Source organism: Aquarana catesbeiana, linkage group LG09, assembly GCF_042186555.1.
Source record: "Aquarana catesbeiana isolate 2022-GZ linkage group LG09, ASM4218655v1, whole genome shotgun sequence".
NCBI lineage: Eukaryota > Metazoa > Chordata > Amphibia > Anura > Ranidae > Aquarana > Aquarana catesbeiana.
The window spans coordinates 217,950,454-217,974,153 of NC_133332.1; the positions used below are offsets into that span (position 1 = coordinate 217,950,454).

Below are 23,700 nucleotides of genomic sequence, written 5' to 3' on the forward strand. Positions count from 1 at the left end.
AATCTGACATGCCGGTTGTACCCAGGTCGATGGATGGATGGACTTGGGTACAATCAGCCTGCCCATACATGGTTTGTATGGCTGGCTTTAGGCTTTACCAACACTGTAACATTGGACAACATTAAACACAATTTCTGCAATAGCCAACAGGACTTGATCTTGACATACACACTCAACAAAAATGTGCCGTAGATGTTTTTTGCTGAGAAGAAACTTTAACAGCCATCTTCTCCCAAACTGGCAGCATTTCTTCAGCCTCGTTATAATTACAGCTCATATCTGAAACTCTTGTGTCTTAATGGAAAGCTCAATGACGGCTCTGTTGCCGCCGATGGCAGCTTCTTTCATTGCCCCCTTTGTCTAATATTTCCAGCTTTGAAAGTAGAGAATGACCTCCAGGAAATGAGAGAAGCTATCTCCGAGAAGCTGGCCTCGCCATTTCCAGCGCAAGTTTTCAGATCAAGCGAGCTTAGAGCCCGATGTCAGGCCAAGTTAATAACTTTTTTCTGCCGAACAGCATATGTGAGCGAGTCGAGTTTTTACCTTTAGAAATTAGAATAATTTGAGATAATCCGCTGATGCGTTCTCCTCGCGATTCTTCTAATGTTATGGCAGAATCTGTGCCAAGGCTTAAACGGATTATCCCCCATGTTTCTCTTTGCTCCACTTTCTCCACTATAAACAATATTTTGTACCAGCAAAGTTATTGTCATTTCTTGCTCTGCTCAAGGACAAAGAAGCCTCTGTTTAAAGGTTAATTTAATGCTTCTTTGGACCATAATGCAGTCTATGACAAGGAGCAGAGTGAGAACAAATGCTGTGTAGGCACTTCAGAGACCTAGCTATGACTGAGCTCATGCAAGAGTTTGTCTTCAGTTACCATGATGGTGCAGGCTTACTGAGGAAAGGTTTATCACTCAGATTTGCTGCCCAGAGAGTTGCTGCCCTGTTAATTGCCTGACCTCACGCTGATAATAAAGGCTACCAGCTCCTGAGTGTTCTTAAAAGTCAGCGAGATCATGTCAGCGAGATCATGCTGCTGTAGTATTTCCAGACATAAATGGAACCAATGGCTACTCAGGCCACCAGGCTTCACTTGTAAATAAATATCACTTTTGGGAGGAGCAGGGATATTTTCAGCGGGAATGCAGTGCAGACACAGCCAGCACTAAATGTAATATAATGGCAAGAGGTGGTACGTGTACTGGTTGGTCAATTAATGCTGGCTCCTGGGAGATCTGTTTCCACTGGGGGATCTATTGTTGGGGGAGGGGTCTATTGCTGCTGGCTGCTGGGAGATATATGGTTGCTGACAGGGGTTCATTGTTCCTGGAGTTGATGTTGCTGGGGGGGCTGTTTTTTTTCAGGGGGTCTATTGTTACTGGCTGCAGGGGATCTATTTTACTGCTTTTCTTGTTATTAGTAACAAATTCCATGCAAATTACTTAGCACCTCAAACTGTTTTCTATAAAAATTGGTACTGGGGGGTGGGTAGGGGGTGGAACCAAAAGATGGTGTTTAGAGGTTGATAGGGTATGGAGAAAAGGAGCGACTTAGCAGGGGGAGTATCTGAACCTATTCTCTGAGAAATAAAGCCATGGGGAGGACTGACCCTTATAAAATATCTAATAACATAGGGCTGTGTTAATTGATAACCTTCCTTTCACCTGCAAAAACTGTATATTACTAAAAAGAAAATGCCAATAAAGCCTAATCTATGCATAAATGAAAAAAGATAACAAAATGTTACATTTTATTCCAGGTGAGCCTACTGGTGATTTTCCCTGTGGGGAGGAGTCCCCGGCACGGACGTGTGATAATGAGACTTCAGTGTGTCGCTTATATTGGAAAGGGCCAAATTTTGGCATTACCAACTTTGACAATATCTTGTTTGCGGTTTTGACGGTGTTCCAGTGCATTACCATGGAAGGCTGGACTGACATTCTGTACAATGTAAGTAGCAGAAAAATCTACAATTTGCATTTCAAATTAAAGTAGATCTAAACCCTAACTGGATGATACCATGAATTTCAAGAAATTGCCATGTTTGTTTTTCATATAATATTTTTTTTCTTGTTTTTGCATCTCAGCACTAGTTTTTTCATGTAGCCTCTTTCAGTCACTTCCCATCTACATGGCTCCCAGCTTTGGCTGGAAGTCATTACTCGCCACCTGTTTCTTGATAATGATAACGGTTGACCATGCCTAAACAGGATATGTACTGTAGCCAGCTATAGTCATTCCCCAGGGGTGCAAGTGACAAGGACGCAATGCAGGAACACAGCTAGGAGACAGTTGTCACACCTTAATAGGAAGTGCCTGAACAAGAACATTTGTGCCAGGATCACCAGTTATTGATTTAATATAAAATGAAGATTAGAAAGGATTGGAAATGGCATTTGAAATTACATGAATATGTTAAATCTCATGCAGCGTACACACGAGCGGACTTTCTGACCAGACTGGTCCGACGGACTGAGTCCGGCGGACAATCCGATCGTGTGTGGGCTTCATCAGACCTTCAGCGGACTTTTCCAGTCGAGAATCTGACGGACTTCAGATTTGAAACATGCTTCAAATCTTTCCAACGGATTCGCGGTCGAAAAATCCGCTCGTCTGTATGCTAGTCGGACGGACGAAAACCCACTCTAGGGCAGCTATTGGCTACTGGCTATGAACTTCCTTATTTTAGTCCGGTCGTACGTCATCACGTACGAATCTGTCGGACTTTGGTGTGATCATGTGTAGGCAAGCCCGGTCGTTAGAAAGTCTGTCGAAAGTCCGTCGGAAAGACCGTCGGACCTTTGTTGTCAAAAAGTCTGACCGTGTGTACACGGCCTTACATGCAATGTTTGTGATTGTATTTAGACCCACCTTAAAATGGTTGTAAAGGCACAAGGTTTTTTACCTTCCTGCATTCTATACCTTATGTGTACAGCAGTCCCTCCTAATACCTACCTGAGCCCCCTCTCAATCCATGGATATCCACAAGAGCCCTGCCTCTCTAGGGATTCGCACTTCTGATTGACTTTTGGCAACAGTGGGAGCCATTGGCTTCTGCTGCTGGCAATCACATTCAATGAGCCAATCAGGTGACGGAGGGGGTGGGGCCGAGCCGTGGCTCCATGTGTGAATGGACACACAGAACCATGGGTCGGGAGCGCACCTGCTTGGTTGCCCCCACAGCAAGCTGCTTGCTGTGGGGGCACCCAGCAGGAGGGAGGGACCAGGAGCACCGGCGTAGGACCCAAGAGGGATCCGGGCTGCTCTGTGCAAAACCACTGCAACAGAGCAGGTAAGTATAACGTGTTTGTTATTAAAAAAAAGAAAAAACAAGGCTTTAATATCACTTTAAACTTTTTTATTTGAGAATGCTTCGTAAATAATATATGACGTACAACATTAAATGCAGAGTTTTGTAAGTCGTATGTAGAAAGAAAATCATTCTAGATTGATTTCTAATGGAGAGCAGATATCGCTATCTTCTATCAGTTATACAGTATTTCTCAATCCCACAATATTAATAATAATAATACTATTTCTTAATCCTGTGGCCAGCAATTGGCAGCTCATTCATAAAATGCAGGCTACAGTATGTCCGTGAACAAATCCGGTACTTCACAAACTTAAAGTGGTTGTAAAGGCACGAGGCACATAGAATGCATGAAGGTAAAAAAAACTTCTTTGTGCAGCAGCCGCCCGAGCCCCCCTAAAACTTATGTGAGCCCCTCTCGATCCAGCAATGTCCATAAGAGGCTTGACTCACCGGGGACTCATACTCCTGATTGGATTTTGTCAGCAGCGGGAGCCATTGGCTACTGTCATTCACCGCCAGTGAGTCAATCAGGATATGACGGAGGGGGGCTGAGCAGCGGCTCCGTGTGTGAATGAACACACAGAGCCGCGGCTTTGGGTGCGCCTGCCTGGGTGCCCCCAGAGCAAGCTGCTTGCTGTGGGAGCACCCGGCAGGAGGGAGGGGCCAGGAGCGCAGGGACCAGAGAAGAGGAGGATCCAGGCTGCTCTGTGCAAAACCATTACACAGAGCAGGTAAGTATATCATTTTTGTTATTTTAGAAAAAAAAACAAGACTTTAATATCGCTTTAATACAACAGAGGGGGTTCCATAATTGGAGCAGAGACAGCCATGTGAATTTAACAGATCATGTAATTAGGCTTTCCTCCCCACTTTCTTACAAACTACCATTCTTTTTTTTTTTTGCAGTCCACTGGCTATACCGCTGCTTTGAAACATTAGAAAAAAAAAAGCTTTAAAGGTTTAAGAAATTATATTTATACTGCTGCTTTTTAAATGTACCTTTTAAAGAAATTGTCCATTTTTTATTTGTATATGAAATAGTCTTGGCCCACAGCTCAGTTATAATTTTAGAAAAAATATACAAAAACACACAGTCAAGGTGCTCCAGGGAGGTCCTATGAAAACAGTCCGTAGAGTGTGGGGTAGATGCACTAACCAGAGCCCAGGTTCCACAGGAGACAAGGAAATTCAGTTAAAATAATGCTTTCATGAAAATACAATTAACATTTTAATTAAAGCATGATTTTAACTGGATTTCCTTGTCTACTGTGGATCCTGGGCTCTGGTTAGTGCGTCTACCCCACACAGTCCATTCCACAGACTGTTTTCATAGGACCTCCCTGAAGAGCCTTGACTGTGTGTTTTTGTATATTGTCTTTACCACTATCCCAGTGGTCACTCTAAGGCCGCCCAGACAAGTCCACATACCAGGCTTTGCATCTTTCTCTGGCTGCTGATATGGATCCACATTGTGATAAATGCAATACTGTATAGCACCTTACGTTCTTTTATATTATAAACTTTAAAAAACTCTAGCCCTTTCTAAGAAAAAAGATTGCATGGTGTCTCCATATCAGTTACTGTACTTGGAGTAACTGAGTAACTTGGAGTTTCCTGTACTTGCAGAAAATTGAATGTCGCATGGGACAAAATGTTATAGCAGAACAGGTCTGAGTTAAGAGCTTGTCCCCAATAATGAACTTGGGCCTTTCTTGTGTTGTAGCTGTATGAACTATGCTGATCAAGTAGAAGGGTAGGCACAGACCACCAAAGGAAAATTTTACAACTAAAGTCAGTCTACATACCCTTCAAATCACCAATTAATTGTAGAGGAATTAAAAGACATATTTTTCTTTGAGGCTGGGTTTACACATATGCAAATTGGATGCGGATCTCTCCACATCCTATTCGTATGACAGGCGAGTATGACCGTCTCTCAATGGAGCCGGTTCACACAGGTCTGAGTTGGCCACGGTCCGCATTCAAATAGCCTCTGTGTGTCTTTGGGTCCAATTCAGGTGCGAATTCGGGGAAAGATTTGCACCCAAACCAGTCTACAGGGACGTACCAGACCCCAGGCGTGAACCCGGCCTTAAAATTACTGGATTTAGCAAATGTCAGCTTACTTCACCAAGTCCTAAAAGGACTCAAAAATATACCCCAAAACCACTGGGGGTGAGGGACATGGGGAATGGATTATTTGTATCATATACTGAAAAAAGAAGGTGGTAAAATTGATAATTTGTTGATTTATTGAGCACTGTTATTTGAAAATAATACTGTTTCCATCTTTATAATTGATATTAGCTCGGTTATATTTAATATGCATCTGCTATGCAGTTTTGTTTTTCATTTTGGTATACAGTTTTGCTATCAAGGATGTCCTGCTGGACACAGGGACACAGGGGGGGATCAGGGCAGTCAGGCCCTAGTAAAAAAAAAAAAAAAAAAAAAGTGAAACTACATCAGAGGGGCACAGAAGACACTTTGTTCTTGGTGTATAAATGTAACAACAGGTATCTTCTATAGTCTGCTTTGGCAGAACTTTTTCAAATGAAGTTCAGGTTCACTTGAAATTCAGTTTTGTTAAGAGATTGTGTATGCAGCCCTCGGACTCAGGAACAATTGAGACGTAGCTACAAGAAAGCAACCTTTCAGTCTCTTTCAGAAAAAAAGGATTGCTTTTTGATATGTGTTCACGTTGCAGAATAGATCATGCTGTGTCTACAGAAACGCAAGATGATTCAAAGCAAAGGCAACAATAATCGCAAGTGAGCACTGCTCCGTATGGTCCAGTTTAGACTCAGTAAAACACAACCCCCTCCCCAGGCAGAGGCAGCATGGCCTGGGACATTGTTTACCAGTAAAAGCTTGGAGGATCAATACTGCTGTAAAGTGATTTAGATTTTTTTTTTTTCTTTTTACGGGGGTTATAGCAAATACAGTCAACACAAGGGCTTTCCTTAAAAAGTTGAAAGGCTGCCCATCGGCTGCATTTTGAAGAATTTAGCTTTTGCTAAATTTAATGTTTTGTTCTGCATTTTCTATGGTGTTGCCATTCTGAAGAGACCTAGAAAGCACATCTAAGGCTTCAAGGCAAACGTGTGTTAACGGACGTTAAATGCACACGTTCTGCTTTTCTCCTAACCTCCCAAATCTAGCTGAATCCCCAAGCACGTCTGGCCTTGGCCGTCCGTCATCTTCTTGTTCACATATTCCTTGTCAGTGGCGAGGCTCCCTGCGTACATAGACTATAATTCTTGACGCATGCAGTATATCTGGGACACGCTGTCCTGCATGGGATAAGATTGCTTGTTGGATGGCAGAAGGAGCTGATGGAGAGATTTGAATGAAAATGTGTCTGCTAGCTGTAAATGTAGGGGCCCAGGATAACATTAAGTTCAGCAAAATGTAATTGTTTTTTTGTACTGACAGCACAGTTTCTCAGCTGTAATGGGGGAAGAAGTAGTAAGTAGTGCTAAAAAAAAAAAAGTAACCTGTGCAGCACTTTATTTATGAAATTAAAATATCGGTTATTACTGTGTTGCTTTTTCTGTTATCCATAAGGCTACATTAACAATTTTTTACACGCGCCCTTGTTCATCCCTGTGCGAGGTGCAGTTTGATAGAAAACAGGGTTTTTAACACAAAAATACAGAGGTTTGAATACACCATAACTGCCAAGAGTGCATACTCACAGATTATTAAAGCGGAACTTCACCTATATGTCCTCTTTCAGAAGTTTTTTTTTTCAAAACAATGTATCTGCTCCCATCTGCATTAGAGTTGCCTAGGTGATCTCAATGGAAGTTCATTCCCCTGCCTCCTTGCCCACCATCTTCTGGGACACGTTACAAGGAAAGAAAAAAGTCCCAACCTACAAAAAAGCATTTTTTTAAAAGTTGAATCCAACAAAAAAAGTTTGTCCTTTTAGGTAGAGTAGGGAAGAACTGTTCCCCTGTCCATTTCTTTTTTGAGAACTGACAATTTTTTTTTTGATCAAAAAAAAAAAGAACAAGACGTTCAAGTTAGCAAATGACAAAAGGTGCCAGTATAGAAATCATAAAACAATAATACAAAGATAGGATGATTTGAACCCAAAAACAGGGTGCAAAATATATTCCAGCCTAGCATTGGGATGACATAGAGAGGTCAGCAAACTAAGTTCCAATAAAGGAAAAAAGGCGCAGTAGCTCAGCTAAATCCCATCTACTGAAAAGCAAAATAAAAATAGAAAAGGGAGAGAGAGAGAAAAAGAAGAGAGCAAGAGGGAGAGAGATGGAGAAAGAAGACAAAAAAAGGGAAAAGGAGGTTAATGTAGATTATCCACGACCACTTGTGATAGAATCCTACTTAAATCAGAAACCACCAACTGCACACACCGTGACATGGCCCAGAATATTTCAAACTGGAGAACCCTGTCTGTTTTTATTGTTATCTGTGTTCACATGGGGGAGATTTCCCCTTTGTTTCTGTGTGCTCACCAAGACAAAAAGTAAGTGAAAATCTCCCCAACTGAAACACAGAGAGTCATTAAAGCAGAACTCCAGCTTTTCCTCCCCAAAACAACAGATGCATTGTGCATGTAAATTAATCACAATCCCATGGTCTTTTTTATCTGCATCTTACTTTATTTAGCTGTAAAAAGCAGGTTTGTGTGTCTGTGATGTCACTCCTTGTCCTGGCTGAATTTCAAAGTTCTCTGACTTCCTGTTTCCTTCCTTTACCAGTCCTGATACTACATGTCCCATCATACTTTTAAGCCTCTGTAGTTTCAGGGCAGGCTATGGGAGTAACTTGTAGCAGTTCTGGGAGTTGATGTGGGTGGGTCCAAAATCAGGTCACTCTTCATTCTGCAACGCAGGTGTAAATGTGTCATTCCTGTCTTGCAGCATACCAAAGAATAATGGCTTACTGCAAGTCTACAGAGGAAGGGCTATGGGAGGATAATATGAAAGTGCTTTCTTCATATGTAAATGAATCAGATCACAGAGAGCAGGGCTCTTGGGGGGTGGGATCTGAGGGATGAGACTCTCCCTGTTCACACTGGTCTGCATATTTAACTGGGCGGGATTGACTTCTAATTGTGATTCATTCAACCCTGTCCTGCAGCAGCACAGCTAGTTTTCAGGACAGGCTATTTATGAAGTTGTTTCCTTTTTGAATAATGCTGGGATCTGTGAGGTAGGACTTGAGAGGTTTGGATTCCTCCTGTAGATGTGACTGGGCGGGACTGAATGCTAATTAGGATGTATTCCATCCCACCCACCATCAGCGCTATGAAGAACTTTACATCATTATCGGACTCTGAAAGACTACAGAGGGGTGTGTTTTGGCTAGAGATTGAGCAGGAGGTGGCTGTAAGGCCTTCAGTCTGTATCCAGACTATACAGAGTGTCACATGGTACAAAGCCACAACCAAACCCAGACTATCAGAGGATCTGCAGACAACAGAGCAACATGGTACAAAGGTATGATCTACAGTGCCTTAAAGTATTCATACCCCTTGAAATTTTCCACATTTTGTCTTGTTAAAACCAAAAAACGTAAATGTATTTTAGTGGGATTTTATGTGATAGACCAACACAAAGTGGCACGTAATTGTGAAGTGGAAGGAAAAGGATAAATGGTTTTCAAAGTTTTTTACAAATAAATATGTAAAAAGTGTGGCATGCCTTTTTATTCAGCCCCCCTGAGTCAATACTTTGTAGAACCACCTTTCATTGCAATTACAGCTGCAAGTCTTTTTCGGGGATATCGCTACCAGCTTTGCACATTCAGAGGATGACATTTTTGCCCATTCTTCTTTGCAAAATAGCTCAAGCTCTGTCTGATTGAATGAACAGCAATTTTCAAGTCTTGCCACGGATTCTCAATTGGATTTAGGTCTGGACTTTGACTGGGCCATTCTAACACATGCATATGCTTTGATCTAAACCATTCCATTGTAGCTCTGGTTGTATGTTTAGGGTCGTTGTCCTGCTAGAAGGTGAACCTCTGCCCCAGTCTCAAGTCTTTTGCAGACTCTAACAGGTTTTCTTTCAAGATTACCCTGTATTTGGCTCCATCCACCTTCTCATCAACTCTGACCAGCTTCCCTATCCCTGCTGAAGAAAAGCATCCCCACAACATGATGCTGCCACCACCATGTTTCACCGTGGGGATGGTTTGTTCAGGGTGATATGCAGTGTTAGTTTTCCACCACACATAGCGTTTTGCTTTTAGGCCAAAAAGTAAAATTTTGGTCTCATCTGACCAAAGCACCTTTTTCCACATGTTTGTGGTTTCCCCCACAGGGCTTCTCGCAAACTGCAAACTGGACTTCTTATTGCTGTCTTTCAACACTGGCTTTCTTCGTCCCACTTTTTCATAAAGGCCAAATTTATGAGTGCACGACTAATAGTGATTCTGTGGACCGATTCTCCCACCTGAGCTGTGGATCTCTACAGCTCCTCGAGAGTTACCATGGGCCTCTTGGCTGCTTCTGTGATTAATGCTCTCCTTGCCCGGCCTGTCAGTTTAGGTGGATGGCCATGTCTTGGTAGGTTTGCAGTCATGCTATACACTTTCCATTTCCCAATGATGGATTGAACAGTGCTCTGTGAGATGTTCAAAGCCTGGGATATTTTTTTATAACCTTACCCTGCTTTAAACTTCTCCACAACTTTATCCCCGACCTGTCAGATGTGGTCCTTGACCTTTATGATGCTGTTTGTTCACTAAGGTTCTCTAACAAACCTCTGAGGGCTTCACAGAGCAGCTGTACTTATACAGAGATTAAATTACACACAGGTGGACTCTATTTACTAATTAGGTGACTTCTGAAGGCAATTGGTTCCACTAGATTTTAGTTAGGGGTATCAGCGTAAAGGGGGGCCGAATACAAATGCACGCCACACTTTTCAGATATTTATTTGTAAAAAATGGTAAAAACCATTTATCATTTTCCTTCTACTTCACAATTATGTGCCACTTTGTGTTGGTCTTTCACATAAAATCCCATTAACATATATTTACATCTTTGTTTGTAACATGACAAAATGTGAAAAATTTCAAGGGGTATGGATACTTTTTCAAGGCACTGTATGCTGGGACTGATCATTCCATTCAGTTCTAGTGAAAAGAAAGTTGGAGTTCAGCTCTGAAACCTGATGGAGGTCAAACCCTTCCCGCACTCCATATGAAATAAAATAAACACGTTAAAGTGGGGTTCCATCTTTGTTATTGTTTTTTGGGATTCTTTGTATTGAAACTACAAAATAAAATGGCTGCAACAAACCCTACTGTTAAAAAAGAAATGGCTGCAACAAAGAAGCAGGGTTTAAACACAAGGAGCTGCCATTATAGATGGATGGGGCACTGGTGCCAACGCAAATGAGCTGTTGTAAGAAGAGTCAGCGCTTTCATACATGAGGCTAATGGTGACTGATGCGAGTTGACGGTATAATTAAATAAACATTGTGTTGCCGGCTGAACTGGTTTGGTAAATCTGTTCCAACGCATCTATTTCCATATGTGAGGGGCTGTCAGTTTACTTAAGCTCCAGTACTGAGAAAATATAAAGGCTGCCATAGTTGGGTGCACCATCTGAAAATGCTAGTTCCCTTGGTGTCATGCTGAATCAATGTATTCAGTATTTTCTGAGCCAGTCATACAACACAGTCCATCTGACTTTACTTTTTTACATACAGTACCTGCCCCAGAAAAAAAAAAAGCCAAAAAAAGCCAGAAAATCTGCATATTAGCCAAGGTAACTAGCATTTTTTCAGAAGATCAGCAATGCCAGGCCCATATTTCTCGCAGGAAATGTTTATTTTAATGGCCAAGGACAGGATGGGCCAGTCAGAATCGTTAAAGCTCCTGAGTGTGTTTATGTTTATGTAGCACAGACCCCAGGCTGGGCAGACTTGTTGGTTCCAGGTTACATTCCCTGATAGGAACATGGCAGCCAGGCACACAGTAGTTCACAGTCACTCAAGTCAGAAAACCATCCATGCATGTCTTTTTGCAGCTTATTTGCTGGTTTCACTTGGATGGGGTGAGGATGAGCCTTGAAATACATCAAATGAAACTAGCAAAAATGCAACAGAAGACCCTAAAGCTGTTCTGCTCCTTCAGGGGGTAACCACCCTATGGAATGTGAAGGTTAAATAAAGTGACTGTAAAGTCTTGTTTTTTCCACATAAAAATAACAAACATGTTCTATTTACCTGCTCTGTTGCAGTGGATTTGCACAGAGCAGCCCGGACTCTCCTCTTCTCGGGTCCCTCTTCTGTGCTCCTGGCCCCTCCCTCCTGTTCAGTGCCGCCCACAGCAAACAGCTTGCTATGGGGGCACCCAAGTCACAGCTCCCTGTGTTAAGAGCCCCGACCCATTCCCACCTCCTCTCTCCCCTGATTGGCTAGCTGACTTTGATTGACAGCAGCGATAGCCAAGAGCGCTGCTGCTGTGTTTCGGCCAATAGGGAGGGAGAATCTCAGATTACTGAGACACTAGTAGACATCGCTGGACAGAGAGGGACCTCAGGTAAGTGTTAGGGGGTCGAGGGGAGGCTGATGCACACAGAAGGCTTTTTATCTTAATGCATAAAATGCATTAAGATAAAAAACCTTCTGCCTTTACAACCCCTTTAACTTCAATGCAGGAACCACTCAAAAAGAGTATAGTCTTGAGTCAAACTGTAATGAGCTCTCCCTTAAGTGGCAAGGAAAGTATCTAGGATCCATGCAGCTAGTACTCACTGTGTCCTTGATATTGTAATGCCTCCTGTAGTGCCTGAGGCCTGGATCCCCATGTAGAGCTACTGCATTACTTCAGGATACCCTGGACGAAGGACCCAAGCTCTAATGGGTGCTGGCACCCCAAAATGATTTCTTCAGTGTTGTAGCTGGCAACCCAGGGGTGACTCAGCCCTCAGGCTAGGTCTTACTCCCTCAGGAACAAGACACTACTGTTCCAGGCCTCAGCCTATTTATACCATTCTCATCCCCCTGCTGGTCACTCATTCTCCTGACCAAGGATTGGCTGAAAGTGCATGAATTTGCAGGCCAGGGTCAGACTCTCCCACCCACTACATCCCATAATTCAGTGGTATGCAGGGGAAAGTAGTTGAGCCTGTACCAACAGAAACCAGAACATCCAAAAGCAAATGATCACTTTTCCCTTATTTTAGGGAAGCCAAACACTAAATGTACCTAAACACTAGCAGCCTAATTAGGAATGTGCTACATTGAGCTAGTGGTGACTAGTTTGTTCTCATATTGATCCAACCAGTCTAACTCTGTGCTCATTTTCTCAGGGTGGATTATGATCCGGCCTATTGGACATAGAAGTGAATTGATTAAGGTGTCCTGTTGACCACATATTACTTTAATTAAACACCCTAAACTTTGGGATCATGAGATCCTACACACCCTTAGACCAATGAGCACTTGGCATATCCTATATTAATGGAATGGCAGCTTTATGGGTGCAAAATGTAATCATGATGTAATTGCCCTTATCTGGGCTACATTAAGTCAGCAGTCGTCGAGGGTAAGGGGTGGGGTGGAGTGTAAGTTATTTAACACAGAAGGGAGTGTATTCATAGTTGCATAGGAAGTAAGGTTGAATAAAGACGCTAGTCCATGCAGTTCAACCTGTGTAGATGTGTGTGTTAATGTCGATAATCATTTCCCATATTCCTGTGTGTTGTGTTCACTAAGATGCACATTCAAGAGTCTTTTAAAACTATCAATATTCCCCCCTGACACCACCAGTTGTGGAAGAGAGTTCCACATCCTTATCACCCTGACAGTGAAAAACCCCCTAGCCCTCCAGTCTCAATGTGTGACCCCTTGTCCTCTTACACTCCCTGAGACTGAAACGTTTTTTTCCCACGCTGGGATCACCATTGAGATATTTGTATACCGCTATCATATCTCCTCTCCAGAGAGAATAAGTCCAGTGCTTGCAGTCATTCCCCATAACTGAGGTCCTTCAGTTTTGTTGCCCTTCTCTGGACTCTTTCCAGCTCCAGCACATCCTTCCTGAGGACTGGTGACCAGAACATGACTGAATACTCCAGATGTGGCTGAGCCAAAGTTTTATAAAGTGGCAGGATTATCGTTTTATCTCTGGAGTAAACTCCCTTTTTTATGCATGCAAATAGTCTACTGAGTAGACGTTATTATCACCACTCTTTGGATACATAATTTTAACCAGTTTTCATCCATGAACAAACTCTATGGTCCATGCCTACAGACCTCAGTTTGTAGATTAAGCATTTATGGGAACTGTATCGAATGCTTTTGCAAAATCCAGATATACCACATCCACGGGTCTTCCCTTATCTAGTTGGTAGCTCACTTCCTCGTAGAATGTTAACAGATTGGTCTAGCAGAAACAACCCTTCGTAAACCCATGCTGATTACTGCTAATGATACTGTTTTCATCAGCAAATTCTTGGATATAGTCCCTTATCATCCCCTCCAATAGTTTACATACTATTGATGTTAGACTGACTGGCCTGTAGTTTCCAGGTATATATGTTTGCCCTTTTTTTTTTTTTTTCAAATAACAATTTTATTAATTAGCTCAGCAGAAAAAAGAGCAAAAACAGAATATAATAAACTCCAATTAGGACTGAGACATGAGTATAGGAAGTACAAACAGTATATAGAAGCAAGAAAATCCTGGACTGCCGCACTCTGAAGACAGACATCTTTATTGCATAATCAATTAAAATCCAACGATAGCCATCTCATAGGAACAGAGCATAGCAAAAGCTAACGCGTTTCACTTCTAGAGATGCTTACTCATAGCTAAAGTGTTCAAGGCAAAAATACAAATAAGTAGAAAACAGGAAAAAAAGCTACCAATGAAAAATTGGCAGAAAAACAAACAATTAATCAATTAACTTTTAAAAAGACACACTTGAAATATCAATTGGACCCGACAGCCCAAAAATAGATACACATGCAAAAAATACATGTGGAAACAGTATAGTTTCAAATGGCGCATTATCACTGCTAGGCCATACTATAAACTGTTAAACGATAGATGGAGTTTGCCAAAGTTTAGGTTAAAACTTATGGGATATAAGATGTAGTATACAAAGAGAGAAAAAAAATTGAAAAGGAGAGAAAATTAGAGAAAAAAGAAAGTAAGAGAGTAGTGGGGAAGTAGCAGTAGCTCATCCACCAGCTCATGTCGGGTCCTCCCGAAAATGCCACAGCTCCCAGACCCTATCATGCATTTCCAGCCTATCCTGTAATCTAGCTATAATTTTTTCCATTAGCTCCACATCCTTTATTCTGGCGTACCGTATCTTATGAAGGTGAGGAAAGCTGCTTCCATTTGAGGGCAACAAGGCAGCATGCAGCGGTTAGGATGTTTCTAAGCAGCTTCTTGTATGGTTTAGTGATTTGTATTAGTGACAAACCAAGCAGGAAACATTTCGGTGTCATAGGGACCGGTACCTCAAAGAGGCGGGCCAGCAAGTGCTGCGTTGAATGCCAAAAAGGCACTACTAAGGGACAACTCCAGTAAATGTGATAAAGGGTACCTTTGTCTCCATGACATCACCATCATCGATCGGAGCTAGATGGTTAGATGGTGTGGAGTATATGCGGAGTCAGGTACCAGAAATAAAGAATAGGCATTTTCCTTGTAGAGCGTGAAAAAAGAGCTCTTAGCTGCCTGAGACCAGATCGTTTGCCACCTCATTCTCGGGGAGTAATACACCCAGTATCTTTTCCCAGCGGAGCATATAGGTATGTCTACCCCAGTTTGGTATGGAATAGGCATTAAATATCTGATATATGTCAGAGATCGGGCCCCAACGTGCGGATCCCTCCAGTATTATGCTTTCAAAAGGGGATGGTGCTGAGAATTGCAAATTTGGGGTAAAGGTTTAAGCGTAGCGGCGTATTTGCAGATATCCATAAAACGCCTGGTGGGGTAACTCATGTTTTTCCTGAAATTCAGGAAATGTAATTAATTTATGAGATTTAGCGTCCACCAAGTGTCCAAAATGGAATAAGTCCTGTGACTCCCAGGGCGAAGACATCTGGTGAGAGAGACTAGCAGGCATCTTGGGGTTGCAGAGGAAGGAGGTCAACAGCGATTTTTCAGATTTAAGCTCCTGCTCGCAAGACAGTTTGTGCCAGAGCAATTTGAGTTGAGACATAGATCCCAAAAGCCTAACAGGGTCCACCTCCACATTCACGTTCCAGAGTAAACTATTCGGATGTAGAGGCGCCAGCCAAATTTTTTCAATCTCTGTCCATTTATTGTAAGAGCGTTGAGGGAACCAGGAGGTTAAAGTGTGTAGTTGAGTCGCTTGGTAATATTTTAAAAAGTTAGAGAACGCTAACCCCCCATCAGAGCGTGATGCCATTAGTACTGAGCGGGGTATCCTATGCCTCTTGTAGTTCGAAGCAAAACGTATCAAATCTGCTTGCAGTTTTCTCAGGTGCATATAGGGGACGGGGATAGGCAGTGTTTGAAATAGGTACAAAAGTTTAGGGAGGAGGGTCATCTTAACAGAGGCCACGTGTCCCAAGAGGAAGATGTGGTGAGTCTTCCATTTTTGTATTAGTTACCTTATGGAGCGAAATAAAGGGGGGAAATCTGCTTGGTATAAAGTGGTGAGGGTCGGGGTGATATGAATCCCCAAGTTTTTCAGGGCAGAAGTCTTCCAATTATAGGAGAAAAAGGTTTGCAGGTGGTGAACCTCATCTGCAGGGATGTTAATCGTGAGGGCCTCCGATTTAGCCGCATTTATTTTATAGCCCGAGAGGAACCTATAGGTGTCAAGCTCGGCATGCAGGTTTGGTAGGGAAATCCTAGGCTGAGTCAAGGTGAGTATAATGTCGTCCGCAAACAGTGATAGCTTAAATTCTTTCCCCCTAACCAGTATGCCCCGAATGTCTAGGTTTCTGCGAATGGAGGCCGCCAAGGATTCGTCACATAGTGCAAACAATAGGGGTGAGAGCGGGCATCCCTGGCGGGTACCATTAGTGACTGAAAAAGAGGAGGATAAGGCAAAAGTTTTTTTTTTACTTGGGATATAGAGGTGGTGTAAAGCTGTAGAATGGCCCACAGAAAAGGCCCCCGAAATCCCATATGGCGCAACGTGGCAAACAGGAAAGGCCAGCCAAGACGGTCAAAAGCCTTTTCCGCGTCCAAGCTTAGTACTAAGGACTCCAAGCTATCTCTATTTGCAACATCGATCAAGTCTATGACCCTTCTAGTATTGTCTCCTTTGCCCTTTTTTTTAATATTGGTACCACATGGCTTTTTCTCCAATCAGCTGGTACCCTTCCTGTCAATAAGCTGTCCATAAAGATTAGAAAAATTGGTATTTCTATAACCTGAGTGAGTGTAAGCCATCCCCTCCTGGTAATTTATCTTCATCATTCTCTATGTGGCCAATATTCTCTGACCACATTTTTTTACTGTTAATATGTACATATGTTAATATATCAAAACATTTCTTGGGATTTTTTTTACTTTCCTTGGCTATGTGTCTCTCATAGTCTTTTTTTAGCCACCCTGATTGCATTCTTACACTTCTTATTGCATTCTTTGTAGTGTTGAGATACTGACAATGACCCATACCCTTTATATTTTTTAAAGACCATATCTATCTATCTATCTATCTATCTATCTATCTATCTATCTATCTATCTATCTATCTATCTATCTATCTATCTGTCTGTCTATCTATCTATCTATCTATCTATCTATCTATCTATCTATCTATCTATCTATCTATCTATCTATCTATCTATCTATCTATCTATCTATCTATCTATCTATCTATCTCTATGTGTATATATATATATATATATATATATATATATATATATATATACTGTATATATATATAGGATCTAAAAGATCTTTTCCTCAGTTTGCTGAGAAAATCGGTCCCCCTGGTGGTGAATGTGCAAACTATGGCAAATTGTGGCAGATCAGGAATCAGGAAATAAGGCTTTTGTCAGCCAAGCACATCCTCCTACCTGAATGCCTACCCAGGCATTCAGACCAGATGGATTCCAGGAAGTAAATGTTACATGAATTTGCTTGAGATGACCATGCCCAGAAATGCTAGGGGGGTGTTTTTCAAATTGATTTCTCTACAAAATAAATCAGGCAGACATGGACAAATGGGAGAGTTTGCTTTGAATATTAAAAATGAATGAATTTGCGGTTATGGTTTGTGGTGCTCAGATGTAGAGAAGTTCTGCTTTAAAGCTGAACTTCAGGATAACTAAATACAAGAGTCATGTGTATTCTTGCTTGAGTCTTTGTGTGCTTTGCATACTTCTTTCAGATCTATAAAGTGATTCAGTGTGAAACTTTGCCTCTGTGCAGGAGTTTTCTGTAATAAAGACTGGTCACTGCTGCGCTCGTTCTTTGTGCAGGGTGACTGGTCTTGTTTCTATAGATTACTGCAAGCAGCCTGTAGTGGGTAGGACCTGCTGGGCCTCTTCTACAACTCTGCTCTCTGACACAGGCTATGTACAGCACAATAATGATGTCACTGCTACATTTATAAGACAGTACCTGGGTTTACAAAAGCATTTAGTGCTCACAAAGTGGATTTATATCCTTTCTGGAGTTCAGCTTTAAAAGAAGGAAGCACCGCTTACAGGAAACTCCATGCACTTTTATACAATCTTGTTACACTTTCATGTTTCCCTCCGTCCCCAGAGCTTAATCACAGAGATTTCTTCCAAAATGGACAGGCTTGTATTTTGCTATAATTGTCCAGTAATGGTTTAATTGATATTTACTGATTCATGTAGCCTTGCATGTTTCTTGTGGTTTCCAGTCAAGAGACAGATTTTTTTCTCCTTTCCAATTAATCTCCCTTCCTTCCGCTCCAGCCTGGTCGGATGTAGTCATTTTGCCTGAGTCAGACCTTTTTGCTTTCAGAATAGCAGTAACCTCCCCTTCTATCTGATAAACATGATGATGGATGCAAGCAGAGTCTGTTACTGTCTGCCACTTCCGAATCGCAGGCCATCCGTCACTGGTCATTTGTTATCCTATTGATCCTCATTTTCCACTTCAATAGTGCTGGTGAAATGAGATGAGAAAAAAAAAGGGAAACGCGTTTCTTCAGGGTAGGAGAGTAATGCAAACGGTTACTGTTAAAGGTCTAGTGGCATTAGTGGATGCTATGCTCTGTCTTTGGCATGCTTCCCTCTGCCATGGCATTTTTCTGCTGATATAAACATTTTTTTTTAATTAATTATAATTTTTTATTTATTTTTTTAAAGATGGTCATTTCCTCCCAAACCCAGAATTTTGGTTATGCGTGCTTGCTGGGATTTCCATTAATGAGATAGATCCACCTGTGCAGGGGTTTAGTACCCCTTTTAGGAAAACCCCTCCCCTGGATGGGTACTATAGGTGGGGCTAGCCTATTCCTTTATAATCTAGGGTCCAAAAAATTTTTAGAGTAGAGGTTTATGGCAAGTCTAGTATGCCCTTCGGGTTAGGCCCAGTATAGGCCCAGTCAGAAAACCCATTCAAGGTAACCCGCAATTGAGGGAACTGGAAGCGCTCATTGGCATCCTTGTGTTATAATCTTGTTCAGACTGCACAGTAATGCTAAGGTTGGATGGAAGGGGGAAATGGTGTATTTATGTTGGAGAAGAACAGAACATTATGTTCATGTTCACACTATTGCGAATTGGATGCAGGTTTCTCCGCATCCAATTCGCATGTCAGAAGCCTGTGACCGTCTCTCAATGAAGCGGGGGATTACACCGCTCCGGGATGGCTGCAGAACGAATAGCACAGGAGTCCTGTGTGTCTTCAGGTCCAAATTCAGCTAAATAATCAGACCAAAATCGGGCCTGAAACGGTGAACAGGGATGCACCGGCCCCCTGCTGAGAGCCACTCCACATGAAGATGTGAACCCAGCCTAAAATGTTGAAAAGGCTGATCATGTGCACAATCATGTATTGCATGACGATGGCCTCAGGCCAGGAGCATGTGGGTAATCAAGATGGTGGAGTTCCCCAAACTACAGGTGTATGGTAACCCATCTCATTCCTGTTGCAGGAGGACAATGGGAGGTGCCCGAGGATAGCATGACCATTGTGGGCGGCGAACCAGGGGCCTGGTTACACTTCTTTTGCAGCCGTTACAAATCTAAATAAGAGGGCATTTCACATGATCCCTGAAAGAGAAAATATTTCTCTCAAGAAAGTTTTACTTTAAAGGCAAAGTTCATATTTTTTAAAAAAATAATTGCACATTTGCAGGAAAAATTAGCATTTATTATTTTTTTTAAGAGGAGTCTGCAGAGTATTGTAGCCACAATCAGTAGATCGTGGGTGCAATGTCAGGCTTCTGCAGACACATCTTCCAACTTTGTGCCCTTACATTGGTACAGGTTTCCGGTTACAAAGCTTAAGGATGTGTGAATGAACTACGTGGGTGTGCATTAGCTGGAGCATGTTACACCCCAAATATGGGTGTAAAGTGTAATAAGCTCCAAAAAGTGGACTTATCTCTTAATGTCCAAAGATGTCGCAAGCCAGTCAGATTGGTCAAAGCACGTCAAGTGAGCTGTCAGAGGATAATCTATATGTATACAACAGTGCCATTTGTTTTCCATTTCAAACACATAGGTAAATTATTTAAGTAAGGTGGGCCGTGTGGACATTTCTATTACACTTTAGTAAAAACGTAGCTAAAACAGAGGACCTAGGTGATTAGATGTCGGACGCTGTTGGGAATCTACCTGATTTTTAGTCACCCAAGATGCCCTGTCCGATACCAGGTGACCAAAGCTAAGGCAAGGGGCACAGGAAGAATACACTATACCCTAATTAAACCAATTGATATCCTTTTGTGACCTTTCCTTATATAATCCAGCCTAAATCTTAAAGAGTTGGTCCACCTAAAAGTTATATTATAGGTGGCACCTGGTAGGCTAAATCAGTACTAATTACTCTAATAGCAAGAGCTCCCTATAATGATTCCTAGTTCTGTTCCCGTCCTCCTGGGAGTTTTGGGTGCTCCTTCCTACCGTTGTGTGTTACAGCTTCTTTTATTATATCCTCCATAATAAAAAAAATGATAAAATATTAAGAAAGGATGGAAACCTCTAATAATAGCCAAGAGTAACCTGTTTCAGCTTTTCGGTATTGGTTTGCAGAATGTGAACTAAAACAAAGGTGGAACGGTTGTGCATTGTAACCAGTTTTTTATTTTGGGGGTAAATAACTTGAGCAGGTTGATCCTGATGCTGTGGGATGTAGCTCTACATTTCTCCCAGTTTCTATTAATAAGGGTCTCTTTTGCTGACATGCCAATCTATATTTATATATCAGCTTGTGCGCTGCTATCTATATGTTTCTCGCTGTCGCCATTGTGTCTGTCTCAATATTCCTGTCATACTGTGTACAATATTATTCATTTATCAGCGCAGTATATTACCATGGCTGCTAAGAAGTAATTTATCACATGCTAGCAAAAGTTCCTGGACAATAAGGATAGAAGAGGTATACAGAAGCACAAATCTAATAATGTTAATAATATTGTATTACTATACAAGAACTCCATGCAAATATTTTTCAAAATCCTTACTAAATTAAATTAAATTAAAAAAATACAAAGGGCACATCTATAGTTTAAATAACGCTTGTGTCTATTTTTATGATGTGCACACAAATACTTACTAGAGCTCCAGCATTTCTTTGCACCAATACAAACTTCCACTGTAATGTTTTTGGGCTTCTGGCTATGTCAGCGCTGATAACGCCCATAAGGTGTTTCTTTGGCGTTATCTTTGATTTTTCACAGTGCTTTGCTATGGTTGGTCTAGACCAGTGGTCTCCAAACTGTGGCCCTTTGCTAACCTTTTTCTAGCTCTTGGTGCACTATTCCTCTCACTGACCCTTTTGCTTGCGTCTATCTACCAAGGTTACTTTGCGGTATAAGCAAGGAAGCTGAGACCTCTGCAGTGTGGAAATGTGCTTTTACTAAACAAAAATACTGTACATACAAAACTATTACAATATTAGGAATACAGTACAAGACTGACAGATATCTATAACAAGCAAAATGCCTAGCAAATAAACAGAAACTATGGTCTCTAAACAGTAAAGTATGCTTAAAAATTAAAGCGGAGTTCCGCCCACAGCTGCAAAAATTAAAAGCCAGCAGCTGCACATACTGCAGCTGCTGACTTTTAATAATCGGACACTTACCTTTCCTGGAGTCCAGCGATGTTGGCACCGCAGCTGATGTTTCCATCAGCTGTTGGGTGCATGCCGTCTCCATTGCGAGTAAGGGAACCCAGCAGTGTAGCCTTTCGACTTCACGCCGGGAACCCTACTGCGCATGAGTGAGGTTCCGCTCCTCTCTCCTACTGGGGGAGGAAGAGGGAGCCCCAGCCGTGACATCAGTACCCACGGCTGAGGCTCCCGGAAGTGGGGAAAGCATACCTGTGAAAGACAAGTATGCTGCCCCCCCTCCACCCCGAAAGGTTCCAATTGTGGCACCGGAGGGGGGGGGAGTACAATGAGTGGATGTTCCACTTTTGGGTGGAACTCCGCTTTAACTTCAGTTACTGTGTGTTCATGATCTCCTTTGACAACGAGGACTCAGTTGGCAGTTGCTTTGGAAATCAGGTATCTTTCTTCTTGGCAGGTTACAAACCTTTTACCTGCCATGGTGTTAAACCATGATGAAATCCCTTGTGTTTAAGGCATAAGTTATTTTGATATGTCAGGTTATTTACCATAACAACCGACTAACAGACATCTCTGTAGCTTTCAGTTTGAAAGCTGTTTACTGTAGCTATAGAGGCAATAGACTGTTCAAACTGTCAACTGAATTCAACAATGGTATCTACGTTCCTATTGTATCCAACAGCATTTGTTTGAGATGTTCTGTGTCTGTGAAACCAGAATGCTGTTCCAGTCTTTTAGGAATAAAAAATCATATTTTATATCAAACGCAACACACTGACACCAGTTATTGGACACTATTCCTCCCACTGATACTAGTGACGGGCCACTATTCCTCCAACTGATACCAACAACTATGGGGCACTTCTTCTTTCACTGATACCAATGATGGGACACTATTCCTCCCACTGACATCAATTATGGGGCACTATTCCTCCCATTGATAACAATAATGGGGCACTATTCCTTCCACTGACACCAATGATGGGGTATTATTCCTCCCACTGATACCAACAATGGGACACTATTCTTTCAACTGATACAAATGATGGGGTGCTATTCCTCCTCTTGATGACCAGGCCCTATGTAATGTTTTAGTTTATTTATTACTCCTGCTGACCACCAAGCCTGAGGCATTTTTTTACTCCCACAGAATACGGGATATTTTCTATCCGCACAGGTCACACTCTGGCCCCCTGTAAAGTTTGAAGAACAGTAGGCTGGCCCTTTGTTTAGAAAATTTGGAGACCCCTGGTCTAGACTCTATACTATGGGGGTTATTTATGAAAGCCAAATCCACTTTGCACTGTAAGTGCACTTGAAAGTGCAGTCACTCTAAAACTAAGGGGTAGATCTGAAATGAGTGGAAGCTCTGCTGATTTTATCATCCAATCATGTGCAAGCTAAAATGCTGTTTTTTATTTTCCTTGCATGTCCCCCTAGGACAGTGATGGTGAACCTTGGCACCCCAGATGTTTTGGAACTACATTTTCCATGATGCTCATGCACTCTGCAGTGTAGTTGAGCATCATGGGAAATGTAGTTTCAAAACATCTGGGGTGCCAAGGTTCGCCATCACTGCCCTAGGATCTACAGCGACTTTACTTCCAAGTGCACTTTCAGTGTACTTTCAAGTGCACTTGCACTGCAAAGTGGATTTTCCTTTAGTAAATAACCCCCTATGTCTTTTACCATTAGAAAAGCTTAAAGATTTTATTAACGTATATAGGCATTAATAAGCTTAGCTTTAACACCCATAAGTATGAGCCCTAAGTATTCTGAAATACCACTAGCATAATTATTCAGTATCTGTCCTAATATTTATTTTCTGCAGTGCCCTACAAAGCAGTCATCAGGCTGACAGTGTCAACACTTTGAACAAATCAGATCAGACAGTATAACAGTGCACAGTTAATTTTAACATGTTTCAGGCACGGAGGCTGCAGGGGAAGGTGTTTTGATGGGCAATTAGAGGACCTCACCAGTGGGGTGATGCAAATTTTTATCCCTGTGAATATGTTGCACAACGTGATGTAGCAAAATAAGATGCAGGTATGAATGTTGTTTTATTCCTAGCATTAAATTATACCAGGATTGTGCAAAAAATGTTAAAAAAGTGGAAAAAAATATTTGTTTTAGTGCTAAAGAGTTTGGGCTTCTACAGTGAAAAGCTTAGGTGCCCA

At 41.9% G+C, this 23,700-nt stretch overlaps 1 protein-coding gene across 10 annotated transcripts in view; it reads left to right on the forward strand.

The window, feature by feature from the left end:
* The window catches only part of CACNA1B (calcium voltage-gated channel subunit alpha1 B), a 404,014-nt gene that overhangs the window by 171,060 nt on the left and 209,254 nt on the right, over positions 1 to 23,700 (forward strand). For all 10 annotated transcript variants that reach the window (XM_073599719.1, XM_073599724.1, XM_073599718.1 and 7 more), the window contains exon 5: positions 1,763 to 1,953. In XM_073599719.1, the coding sequence (XP_073455820.1) occupies positions 1,763 to 1,953 (191 nt within the window). The remainder of the gene's footprint in view (positions 1 to 1,762; positions 1,954 to 23,700) is intronic.